The sequence below is a fragment of the Ctenopharyngodon idella genome, chromosome 7 (assembly GCF_019924925.1).
Source record: "Ctenopharyngodon idella isolate HZGC_01 chromosome 7, HZGC01, whole genome shotgun sequence".
Lineage (NCBI taxonomy): Eukaryota > Metazoa > Chordata > Actinopteri > Cypriniformes > Xenocyprididae > Ctenopharyngodon > Ctenopharyngodon idella.
Genome location: NC_067226.1, coordinates 479,094 through 492,778, shown reverse-complemented (window position 1 = coordinate 492,778; position 13,685 = coordinate 479,094). Strand labels below are relative to the sequence as shown.

Genomic DNA, 13,685 nt, shown 5'->3' with positions numbered 1-13,685 from the left:
ACTTCTGGGTATTAGAGGCTGTAGACTAGAGTTTTTGCTTCAAAATGATGTAAAAATGATCCTGCCTACTCGTTCATATAAAACAATATATTGATTTAGCTTTTGTAAGACACTTTTTGTCAAGAAACAGTATGCGTGGAGGCGTGAATCATCATGAATAATGAGGTAATTCACACCTGAGAAGACAAAAGAATCACATAAAGACCTCTAATGACCTGCATAATAATGAGGCCTTTCAGTCAGGTAGGCTGTGAACAAACCCTCTGTGATCATATCTCAAGCTCATCATGGTATATATCAAACATACAGAAAAAACAGCAATACTGTGAAATATTATTACAATTTAAAATAATGGTATTCTATTAAATAATTTAAAATATAATGTATTTCTGTGATGCAAAGCGTCTGAACATTCATGTTACCTCTATGGCATTTCATATAGCCTTTTAGCTTAAAAGAATGCACATTTGGAGAAATATTGATGGATTCTCATGTTTATGTCAATTTTCTATACAGCGGAGTAATATTTATTCAATATTTACTGTCATCACTATGAACGCTGGATACTGTGTTTTCAATTCATACTTGCAGCCGGAGGGCGCTCTGTGCACATTTAGTCCACAAATTAATCTAAAGAAGAACAGGACATTCCAGGAACTAACGGCATGTCTTCCAGAGGTCTCTAACCATGGCTTTAACATACAGATAAACACTTTTCAAGACAATAAATACACGATTGAGACGTTGTATACATGTATTGCCTCAGAATTTGCGTCTGAATAGCGCTCGCGCCGTGGGCGTGGCCGCATTAGCGGATAATGAGCTGAATCACGGACTTCTGACATGTGTCTCTTTTCATATTACATAAACACAGAATTTTTGGTTTTGATTTGACTTACACGATTTAAAACCTGACATTTCAACGTTTTAGACATAAGGCTAATTTTTTGTGATTAGTATTCACTAAGTTACAGTTCATTTTCTGAGAACTATCAGATTGGACTTCGTTCAGAGGGAGACGACAGATCACGCATCATGTTAGTTTTCTTTATTTTGCAAAAAGCACAACATTTTGTTTTTACTCTGAGTGTACACAAATAAAAGAAGATATTCCACAGATTAAAATGGTGTATAACTCTTAATTGTATGTGAAACATTGATGGAGTGTTTTGAGTCTCTTTCACACTGGTAAGAAAAAAACTGAGGTGGTATCGCCGGCGTGACCGCCGACCCGAGGGAGTTAACTGCACGGCCATTGGTTCGTAAAGTTAAAGTAAACAAACCAATGGTGAGTGAGCCTGCTTGAGCCTGCCAAAAGGGGCGGGGTACTGGGCTATACAAGCGGCCGTTTCACCATGGCAAATCGATTTAATTCGACTGAAGCGAAGGCATGAGGTGTCTCGTGCATAGCACGGCAAAGTACTCAGTACTCGTTCCGTATCTAAGGGAACCGAGGCTACGTTGGGAACCGAGTACGTTCCCTTGTGATACTACATGAGCACTGCGTCGTTCGTCTTATTATTATATTATTATTAACTTATTAATTATTATTAATAAGACAAGACGCATATGGGGACAGTACAATCACGCAGTGCTACACAGGGGGATGACCGAGCATCGGGGCAGAGCAGTTGAAAAAGGGCTTGCGACAGATACTCATAAGACAGGATGGCCCAGACAACGGGGACTGAAACACTGTAGTCATCCTCCCAAGCCCATAAACTAGGGCACCAGTGGGGCCTAAGGAGCATATAGAGGGCACAGAACATAGTTACACCCGGACGTAGTCGGGGTCGTAATGGAAAACCATAAGCTGGACACAGCAGGGAGGCTCATGCAGAAAGGAACTGTGTCTGAAGCGCAGGGACATCTAGATTATAAAACCTGACAAATGTGGACGGTGAGGACCAGCCGGCCGCCGCACCGATGTCAGCGATGGAAACGCCACAGGACCACGCCCACAAGGAGGCCATACCTCTCGTGGAATGCGCTCTTACACCCAAAGGGCATTGAAGGCCCAAGGAGGAGTAAGCAAGTGCTATAACGTTGACTATCCATCTGGAAAGCCTGGGCTTCGTGACCGGAAGACCTTTTGTGCGGCTACCGAAGCAGACAAAAAGCTGTTCCGCCTGACGAAAGGAGGCGGAATAGTCAATGCAAGTCCTCAGGACCCTGACAGGACAGAGTAGGTTCAACTCCTGTTCATCCTGAGAAGGAGGAAGAGCGGAGAGAACCACCATCTGCGCCCTAAAGGGGGTAGATAAGACTTTCGGGACATATCCATGTCTTGGTTTCAGGACGACTTTGGAGTCATTAGGCCCGAATTCAAGACACGAGGGGCTCACAGAGAGCACCTGTAAATCTCTCACACGCTTAACCGATGTCAGCAGTCTGGATTGGTTCGAAGGGAGAACCTTTAAGGCCTCTAAGAACCACAGAAAGGTCCCAGGTAGGAACTGTGAGGGGACGAGGGGGATTCAACATCCTGGATCCCTTCAGGAAGCGAACAACAAGGTTGTTTCTCCCTATCGACTGCCCCGCTATAGGAGCGTGAGAGGCTGCTATAGCTGCGACATAGACCTTAAGGGTAGAGGGAGTACGGGCTCTATCCATTATGTCTTGAAGGAAGGACAATATCTGGGATATGGTCACAAGTCAATGTGTCCTCATCCCGGGTTGTACACCAGGCGGCAAAGACGGCCCATTTAAGAGAGTAGAGACGTCTTGTAGATGGAGCTCTAGCTTGAGAGAGTGTTTAAGACATTCTCTGGGAGGCTTGCAGGCTCCCATTGAGAAACCACACATGAAGGTCCCACAGCTCGGGTCTGGGGTGACATATTGTCCCTCTCCCTTGAGAGAGGAGGTCCCATCTCAGAGGGATTGGCAATGGCTCCATGGGCGATAGCAGAGATAGCTCAGAGAACCATGGTTGGGGGAAAAGCATAAAGGAGGAGGCTGGGCCAGTTGTGGGCCAGCGCGTCCCTTGCTTTCAAGAAATATATTGAGCAGTGATGATTGTTTTGTGAGGCAAAGAGGTCGACCTCTGCTCTCCCGAAGATGTCCCAAATTTTTTGGACTGTGCGGGGGTGGAGTGACCATTCCGCTGAGGGAAGGTTGCTATGGGACAACATGTCCGCCTCTGTGTTCAGTACGCCCTGTATATGTGCTGCTCTCAACGAGAGCAGGTTGCACTGGGGCCACTCTAGGATGGTTTTCGCTAGAGTGAAGAGGGGCTTTAAAGAGAGACCGCCCTGATGATTTCTGAAGGACATCACCGTCATGCTGTCTGACCTGACCAAGACGTGGTGTCCCACCAGGAGAGGAAGGAAAGCCTGGAGAGCTTGATATACCGCCATCATTTCCAGACGGTTGATATGTAGCTCGCTTTCCGGGCCGTTCCAAGCATCAAAGGCCGGACGGCTGTCGCACAGAGCTCCCCAACCCATCTTGGAGGCATCTGTGAAGACGACCTTCCTCTTGTCTATCGCCCCGATTGCCACGCCCTGCTCGAACCAGCAGGGGTTCGTCCAAGGGGCCAGGGTTGTGACACACGCCTGGTTCACCTTGAGCGAGCAACGACCACGTTGCCAGGCTTGGGGTGGGACCCGTGGTTTCAGCCAGAACTGCAGAGGGCGCATATGAAGCAAGCCCAGCTGCAGAGCCGGAGATGCCAAACTCATTAGACCTAGTATCTTCTGAAATGCTCTGAGTGGCAGAGAAGCCCCGGGCGTAAAGGTTTTCGCGAGCTGATGAATGGCCAGAGATCGCTCTGGAGTGACCACGGCCCTCATGTGGGTCGAGTCTAAAATTATCCCCAGGAACGAGACATGTTAGCTGGGAGATAACAAGCTCTTTGGAAAATTGACTCTGAGCCCCAAGCACTCCAAGTGGTTGAGGATGATGGCTCTGTGAGATATTAGCTCCGCCTCCGACTGGGCCAGCACAAGCCAGTCGTCGAGGTAGTTCAGAATGCGCAAACCCATCTGTCTCAGAGGAGAGAGAGCTGCATCCATGCACTTCGTAAAAGTGCGGGGAGCCAGAGATAGCCCGAATGGAAGGACCGTGTATTGAAATGCCACCCCTTCGAAGGCGAATCTCAAGAATCACCTGTAATGGGGGGCTATCTGGATGTGAAAATAAGCGTCTTTCAGATCCAGGGTACAGAACCAGTCTCCTGGGCGTACTTGTTGGAAGATCTGCTTCAAAGTGATCATTCTGAATGAGCGCTTTATCAGGGCCCTGTTCAGATGTCTAAGATCGAGGATGGGTCTGAGACCACCATCCTTTTTGGGAACGAGGAAGTACCTGCTGTAGAAGCCTGACTCGCTCAGTGCTGGGGGAACCACTTCTATGGCTCCTTTTGCCAGCATGGTGTTCACCTCGGAACACAGGACGTGCACGTCCTTGCTTTCCACAGAGGTCTGGGCCACGCCGTTGAATAACGGGGCCCGTTGAGTGAATTGGAGTACATAACCTCATTTTATTATGTTCAGCACCCAAGTTGACACTCCGGGGATGGCCTGCCAGGCCTCAGCCCACGTGGCAAGGGGCTGGATAGGTTCTGGTCGCTGTGAGGGACTGTGATGCACACATGGGGTGGAAGAGGAATTTCGCTCTTTTTTTTTTATGTTTGTGCTTTATTTTGTCCGCTACCACAGTGGTTATACACTTGGGAGCTAGAACGGGCCCTTTGCGTGCAATAAACACATTTTCCCAGCACCCAGAATTGAATGGGGCGACTGGGAACACATACGAGGCTGTTTGGGTCAGTGAATGCGGCTTGTGGGGCGGGGCCAGCAAGCAAAGCGCACAGTGATTCAGCATTTGATAAACACCAGAGAAATCTGCTTTCTCAGAATTAATATATTCCATGAGTCTCACCTGAGTCAGGGGAGAGCGTCATGTCATTCAGCTGAGCGCTGTCAGCATTGAGCTTGTTCTAGCACTCTTGTAGTGAGAGTACACTCCCTCAGTGAGCAGCTTGTAGGGGCGGGGCCGGCAAGTGAAGCGCTCAGAGGTTTGGCATTTAATAAACACCAGAGAGATGTGGTATATATTAACACAGAAAGAGCATGAGTCTCACCTGAGTCAGGGGAGAGCGTCATGTTATATTCAGCTGAGCACTGTCAGCATTGAGCTCGTTTTCCTGCTCTTGTAGTGAGAGCACACGCCCTCAATGAACGCGGCTCACAGGGGCGTGGCCGGCGAACGACACGCTCAGAGATTGTGCATTTTACAACCAATGCTGGAGAAATATGCTCTTTCAGAGTGAATATATACCATGAGTCTCACCTGAGTCAGGGGAGAGCGTCATGTCATATTTAGCTGAGCGCTGTCAGCATTTAGATTGTTCTAGCACTCTTGTAGTAAGAACACACTCCCTCAATGAACGCGGCTTGCGGGGGCAAGACCAGCAAGCGAAGCGCTCAGAAGTTCGGCATTTAATAAACACTAGAGAGATATGCTCTTTCAGTGTTAATATATTCCAAGAGTCTCACCTGAGTCAGGGGAGAGCTTCATGTCATATTCAGCTGAGCGCTGTCAGTTTTGAGCTCGTTGTAGCGCTCTCATTGTGAGAGCACACGCCCTCAATGAACGCGGCTCGCGGGGGTGTGGCCGGCAAACGACACGCTCAGAGACTGGGCATATTACAACAAGTGCTGGAGAAATACGCTCTTTTAGAGTGAATATATATTCCAAGAGTCTTACCTGAGTCAGGGGAGAGCGTCATGTCATTTTCAGCTGAGCGCTGTCAGCATTGGGCTCGCTCTCACGCCTTTTTTAATGAACGCGGCTTGCGGGGGTGTGGCCAGCAAATGACACGGTCAGATTCAGCATTTTGCAACAAATGTCGGAAAATGCTCTTTTAGGGAGAATATATACCATGAGTCTCGCCTGAGTCGGGAAGAACATCATATTCAACTGAGCACAGTAGTGAAAACACAGTGAGCGCGGCTTTTGCGTGGGACTTCCTAGACAGACATCGTACGCACTCACTGTGCCTGTCAACAACGTCGCAGAAATTTACTCTTTAGAAACTGAAACTGTGTTGCAAAAGGATACACCGAAGTGCATTCGCTCGATGCTGCAGGCGGCTCGGGGGCGAAGAGACGGCCGCTTGTATAGCCTGATACCCCGCCCCTTTTGGCGGGCTTGCTCACCATTGGCTCACACGACTCTGCACTGTCATTGGTTCATTTACTTTAACTTCACAATCCAATGGCCGTGCAAGTTAACACTGCGTGATTGCATAAAGGCTTCAGAATCGGAGAAAAAGGAGTTTTCCCCATATGCGTCTTGTCTTATTAATAATAATATAATAAGACAAACGACGCAGTACTTGTGTAGTATCACAAGGGAACCAATGCAACATCAGCAAATTAAAATGCAACAAATCTACAATCTAAAGATTAACACATTGATGCAGTGAGATCCAGGCAGACAAGCAATGATTACGTCTGACATCAAATTTGAATAAGGAATAACATTTTAATAAAATGTTAAATTAGAGACAAACAAATGAATCTAGTTAATATTAAAATTGTAATAGTAAATAAGTTTCAAGATCTTTTTTTTTTCTTCTTATACTTAGATTTAAGTATAAAGTAAAACTAAGTATAATATCTAAAGTATTGTATCTAACAGATGAAGTTTGTGAAGTATAAAGAAAGAAAGGCCTAAAAGAAGACATTTGCAGAATGCACAGAGGGGAAGAAAAGAAGCCACAAGTCTTTTGAAACTTTTTATATGCTGTGCCTATGTAACAGGAAGAGACTAGGGGAAAGTACCCACTGAAGTTCTTGTACTTCTTTTGCTTCAACCATTTAATGATGCACTCAAGACAAAGTGTACCCTAGCAGATCTAAGCAGTAGTGGTTCTGGTTTATTTGGTGCCCTAGGCAAAATAAGACATGTGCGCTCTCGACATTTGTCATTATAAACTGCCTCGAATGAACTATAAAGAAAAGAAGAAAGTCGTATCTGAAAGCTGTTCACTATGCACAGGCGGTGCCCCATTCAGTGCTTTGCCACCACTGCCTGTAAGGCACACGGAATACGGAACCTTTAAGACCTTTAAGAGAATATCACAGATCTTGCATTCTCATATCTGCAGAGATGTAAACAAACATTTTGATACCAATCTACATCACGTAATCAACAATTCTGATGGAAAATACACCCAAAGAAATCAATAACATGTACAGGAAACATCATGAAACAAAGCTTAAAAAAGAATTCATAAAGAAAAGATTAATAAGATCCATAAAAAGGAAAAATTAACAAAAGAAGTGAATAAAAGATCAATAAAATAATAAAATTGAATAAATTCAAATATAAAAATTTCACATACACCACATATTAGAGGTCTGCTACCCGACCCAAGCCTGACGGGTCCCAAAACACTTGCAGGTTTCGTGTTGGGTTCGGGTTAATGTTTTATAAATAGCTTCAGGTTCAGGTTTGTAGCCAAAAAAAAACCAAAAAAAAAAAAAAACCACACACTACATATACCAAAAGAGCGCATGAGAGCACATGCGCAAAACAGCTTTGAATATACAGTATACATTTAGAATATATATAATTTATACAAAATCATTTTGCGCATGTGCTCAGCAGACGGCATGCAAAACACGACATGGAAGACGAGCGGGATCTCTTGGGTTGCTATCAGCACTGTTAAAGTTTGAGTTCTTTATATGTTTGAGGACTTTATATGACCATTACACCTTTTCACCCAGCAAAGTTTCATAATTGGTAAGTATGCACTTTTTCTCCTTTCCTCTGGTGTGCTGACTGCTGAGAGGGCCGCTGTGTCTTGATGAAACTGTGTTTGTTTACATGTATTTGTTTACTGATCGTTCCAGCATATTTGCAAAAAGTTATTTTCTGTTAGAAACGCACTCCATGTTCAGATCGGGTTCGGGTTAAATGATCTCGGGGACGGGCCAGGGCTTTTGGCTTCAGTTTAAAGGGATAATTCACCCAAAAATGAAAATTTGACGTTTATCTGCTTACCCCCAGGGCATCCAAGATGTAGGTGACTTTGTTTCTTCAGTAGAACACAAATGATGATTTTTTAACTCCAACCGTTGCGGTCTGTCAGTCGTATGATGCTTGTCAATGGTAACTCCATCTATAAGAGTCAAAAAACATGCACAGACAAATCCAAATTAAACCCTGCGGCTCGTGACGACACATTGATGTCCTAAGACACGAAACGATCGGTTTGTGCGAGAAACCGAACAGTATTTATATAATTTTCACCTCTACAACACCACTATGTCCAACTGCCTTGCGCATCCAGTTGGTGAGGTCTAAAAACGTGTTCTGATGACGGAAGTCATGTCTCGCGCTTATACTTCAATGAGTGCAAGACATCACTTCCGTTGTCAGAGCGCGTTCAGACCTCACCAACCGGATGCGCAAGACAGTTGGACACAGTGGTGTTTTAGAGGTGAAAAATTATATAAATACTGTTCTGTTTCTTGCACAAACCGATCGTTTTGTGTCGTCACGAGCCGCAGGGTTTAATTTGAATTTGTCTGTGCATGTTTTTGACTCTTATAGATGGAGTTACCATTGACAAGCATTATACGACTGAGACCGCAAAGGTTGGAGTTAAAAATCATAATTTGTGTTCTACTGAAGAAACAAAGTCACCTCCATCTTGGATGCCCTGGGGGTAAGCAGATAAACATCAAATTCTCATTTTTGGGTGAACTATCCCTTTAAAGCTTGTGCAGACCTCTATCTGGTATCATACCAGCAAATATTTTATAACAGTCCTGTTTAAAAAAAAAAAAATCTTGAATACTACAAAGGTACAAAAATAAAAAATAAAAAATAAGCCCTGGTGCTCATGCTGGTGATGCAAGATTGAATCTGGTCAGCAACACAATCCAACCCAATCCCATTCTTTCTCAAAACTTCTCTTCTTTAGTCCCTTCTTCCTGCATCTTGACCCCTTCCCAATCTCTCACCTGGCTGTCTGTCACGGCTGGTAGAGCCTCCCTCAGGACGGTTGCCACGGTTACGGCGACGGCGGCTTCTATTGCGGCGCTGGGGTCTGCCTTCCTCTTCTGAGAGAAATGAGGAAAGACAAAGAGCATGAGATGCAAGGGGACCAATTTGTTTTCAGTTTATCTTCTGAGGCAGTTTCCTTTGATGATTCTTTGTGACCTGTGATGGAATTTTTAAATTAATCATAAACATTTCTTTTTCCTTGCAGGAACAACTCATAATTTGTATGCTTTTGAAAGCTAAAATGTCCTCAAACCTTGGGCCTAAGACAGTGTTTGTCTGAATCATGTCCAAATATAAGAAAAGAGGAAATGAAACTTAGGGACAGCTAGACAACTATATAAATATAATAGCCCCATGATATTGAGTAACCAACTAACTAATAAACATGATTTGGGCAGATCTTTACCTAGTAACAGAAGTAACATTCTATAATCATATTGTAGAATGCTTTGCCATGCTCCTATCCTATATAAACTGTTGTATTCTTTTTGTCAGTGAGATTCTCTGTGACTGATATGAGGTCCTCCGGATGTGATTAAAGCATATTCTAAGGCATAGTCTGGAGTCTGTCTGGGTTTTTGCAAGTTAGTGAACACTAGAGACCTTATTCTAGGTCTGCACGTTTAATCACAATTAAACTGCACGTGATTTGGCAAAGGCTGGGGATTATTTTAAGCACAGCTTGTCAGTGCTGTACGGCTCTGTGATCACTAGTAAATGCTTCTTCATCTGAAAGCCAGAGGGTGCTCTTGCACAGAAACTCCAAATATGCCCTGCCACAGAAGTAGATGACATGTCATTCCAGGAAATCCCTATGGGCATCATACCATCATTGTAGCTAAATAAACGCTTTGATTAAACATGACTAATAAACACATGACTGCCTTATTCTGTGTAAGAAGCCACATCATCTCACAGAAGGATGCTCAACTGTTGTTATGAAGTGAGTTTGGAGTAAAAACATGTTATTAAAATGGTGTCTTTTGTTGGACAAGATGTTAATAAACGCTTAATTTCGAAAGATGTTTGACACGTGGTGCTTTTTCAAATGCACATAAGTGACTAAAGCTCGCATTGCTTTCAGATTTCATTTGAGAAGCATTTGGAGCCATACTTCATTGACAAGCTGCGCATACAAAAAAATAAAAAAATAATCACAGCCTTTGCAATTTCATAAATTGCACTAAGCCAAATTGTTTAAGCGCAATTTCAATGTTATTTTTCTAATCGTGCGATTAATCGTGCAGCCCTACCTTATTCATTTGTTAATGAAGCGTCAACTATAGGCGTTTTGGGGCGTTGATTGGAGATGACCCAGGTAAAGTCAGGTGCGTAGGAGAAAATCTACCACAATTTGGCGAGCCAGCCAGGAATCCTCGGAATCTCTCTCTGTCGATGGATGGGGACAAGGAACTTGTCTTCATTCTGCCAGACTGCAGATCCCTGTTCGACAGAGGGACCATTCCTGGACAGGCTAAAAGGACTTAACACTCAGGGGTCGGGAAACGCACTGGCTTATTTTATTGACTGAAAATACTCAATTTTTTTTTTTCATACAGACAAAAGTAATACATCAAATGAAACTACAGAATGTCTACTTTTATTTGTGTGCACTCTCGGTAAATACAAAATGTTGTGCTTTTTGCAAAATAAAGAGAAGTAACATGATGCGCGATCTGGCATCTCTATCTGAATGAAGTCCATTCTGATACTCCTCAGGAAAATAACTTAGAGAATACTTATCACACAAACATGCGACATATGTCCCAAGCGTTAAAATGTCAGGGCTGCCATGAGGTGACTCCTGAACGACTGACATCTCTCTTTTCAAACAGATTACACAAACAGAGACTATTTGTGTAATCTGTTTGAAAAGAGAGAGATGTCAGTCACTCATGAGTTACCTTATTATATGCTAATGTTTCCACGCCCACGGAGAGTACGCAGCATTCAAACGCAAATTCTGAGGTGATCCATGTAAACAGTCAACGCCACCCGCTGTAATCAACTCAAAAACAATGCATCAAGTTTAGTCAGATTTATGTACTTTTCATCGATTTGAGATGCGGTGAAGAATAATGTTGGAAGAATTTACCTCCGAGGAAGAGTACGACTGGTTTCAGTTCCATTTTGAGGATCAAGCAGAGGATTGTGAATGGCAAGTTCTGTATTCTTAAATCCTTTACTCTAATCGCGATATAGTGTCTGAATATTAAACTGCAAAAAGACAGTTTAAATCTGAATCCTGCATGTTCTGTGTGTCTATGTATGAATGGTGTAGATGTGCGGTTTTGTTTACTACACATAACTTACATTAGTAAACATGCAATATTGGCTTTTCCCAAACTATATTGCTATACTGAGATGAGTGAAATCGACAGAAATATTTAATAAATACTGAAATAAAATGTGCTAGCAACGCATTAAATTGCAAATTAATTGGCCAGTATGTGAAGTGCCACAACAAAACTTTCACATTGAATGATGAAAATTCAGCTTTGCATATTATGGTAGCCTAGTTCATGCTGAATACAGAGTAATGACACTTTTGCCATTAATACGTTTATAAACAACTGAAAAAAAAAAGCACAAAAGTCAAAGCATGTCAAAAGTTTTCTTGGGCCCCAAAAATCCTCAGACCCCAGAGGGTTAAGGTAGGATGGACTCCATACTTTTCCTTACAAATGCTTCTAAATTAATTAAAAAAGTGAAATCGAATGTGAAATTGAATTTTGGATTCTGTTAAGACAATGATAGCCCTTGGCTATTAAGGGCAGTGATTATGGTTGAATTCAACCAAAGTGGTATTTGTTTTAAGTATTTTAGTTGTTGTGATTGAGTGCTCCCAGCAAGCGGTCAATAAAACTTTGTTCCTGCAAAAAGCAACTTGTCATATATGTTGGAGTTAGAAGTGCTAAAGTTACTATGCTCATACAGTATCTCACAGAAGTGAGTACACCCCTCACATTTTTGTAAATATTTTATTATATCTTTTCATGTGACAACACTGAAGAAATGACACTTTGCTACAATGTAAAAGTAGTGAGTGTACAGCTTGTATAACAGTGTAAAATTTGCTGTCCCCTCAAAATAACTCAACACAGCCATTAATGTCTAAACCGCTGGCCACAAAAGTGAGTACACCCCTAAGTGAAAATGCCACGATTTAACTGTGTAAACAACCTGCATAACCATAGCAACCTGGAATTATCAGAAATGGACAAGACTATAATAATGTTTATTTTTAATTAACAAAAAACGCGGAATTAAGAAATGATTATATTAACATATTATAGGCTATTGTATTGCACGCGATGTTGACAGCATTCGAACGAAGTTTGTTAATAATAATAATGATAAAAGGATAGCCTATGTAAGAACATAAAATATAGGCCTACAAGAAAACATTTTATCCATCCCATCTCACAGCCTTTTTAATCCATTCACTGATCGTATATTTATTTATTTTTTATTATGCCTATTAAACCTAGCCTAAATAAAATGAAATATATAGCCTAATATGTTAAATTCCTGTTAATGAACTTCCTGTAAAATTCCCGTGCACCTACAGAAATCAAATCAAAGCTTTTATATAGCCTACGCTATATACAAATAATAAACAAAATATTCTTTCAACAAAGGCTATAGCCTATTAATAACACATTTTTGAACCTCATTCAAATGCTGTCATGGGCACGAGGGGCTAACGTTACAAGTGAAAACAGACGCTCATTTAAGCTACTGTAGGTCTACAGAAATACAGTCATATAGTCAAAACTTTGACATGATCGGGCATTTACAGTATTTACAAAATACATAAGGTACAGAATGTTAGATACAGAGATATGGGAAATGAAAGGGAAAATAAAGCAAATTAGGCCTATATATTTACAATGGATAGCTAAATGTAATTAATAATAATATAAAAATATTAAATACATTTTAAAAATAAAATAAAACGATCAGTGTTGGTTGGATGGGATTAAAAATGTACAAGGCATATTCTTTTAACATTTATTGATAAACTTCATTGCTGTCTAGGCAACATCACGCGCAATACAATATAATATGCAATATGTTAATATAATCATTTCTTAATTCGCATTTTCTTAATTAAAAATAAATATTATTATAGTCATCCATTTCTGATAATTCCAAGTTGCTATGGTCGCGCAGATTGTTTACACATTTAACTCGTAGCCACAAGAAAAATATATCGTTCCCTCGCCATATCACCTCGAGGCCACGACTTTACATCACGTGGCCAAGACATAAGGATGTCGTTACCTTACGTTACAAAATGATCTCGTGGCCATGACTTATCACGTTCCTACGAGTTTATATGTAAAACTAGGTGAACAAAACATGTCCCCTCCCGGTCACCGTAGTAAACATTCATGTCAGTATTTCTCTTTTGAAAATAACAAATGGAAATAGATCACAAAAGTATTTAGTGATTTCAGATTGTGCATTCTTTTTACAATTCTTTTGGACCTGAGAACTTGGAAACATGGTGAAAATTTATTTATTTTTTTTTAAACTTGAACATAATACTATAACAGGGATAATTAATCACAATTAATGTGTTTTCACTGTTATACGGTAGGAGGCGCTAGTACGCATCTCCTGAACGAGTGCAGTATCTCCAGACCAAAACACAG

The 13,685-nt window shown here is 41.9% G+C and overlaps 2 protein-coding genes across 4 annotated transcripts in view; one reads left to right on the top strand and one right to left on the bottom strand.

Moving 5' to 3' along the window:
* The window catches only part of LOC127516283 (uncharacterized), a 344,148-nt gene that overhangs the window by 84,334 nt on the left and 246,129 nt on the right, over positions 1–13,685 (top strand). The window lies entirely within an intron of this gene.
* fxr2 (FMR1 autosomal homolog 2) overlaps positions 1–13,685 on the bottom strand; it is a 105,848-nt gene that overhangs the window by 21,982 nt on the left and 70,181 nt on the right. For all 3 annotated transcript variants that reach the window (XM_051900714.1, XM_051900713.1, XM_051900712.1), the window contains one exon: positions 8,982–9,080. In XM_051900714.1, the coding sequence (XP_051756674.1) occupies positions 8,982–9,080 (99 nt within the window). The remainder of the gene's footprint in view (positions 1–8,981; positions 9,081–13,685) is intronic.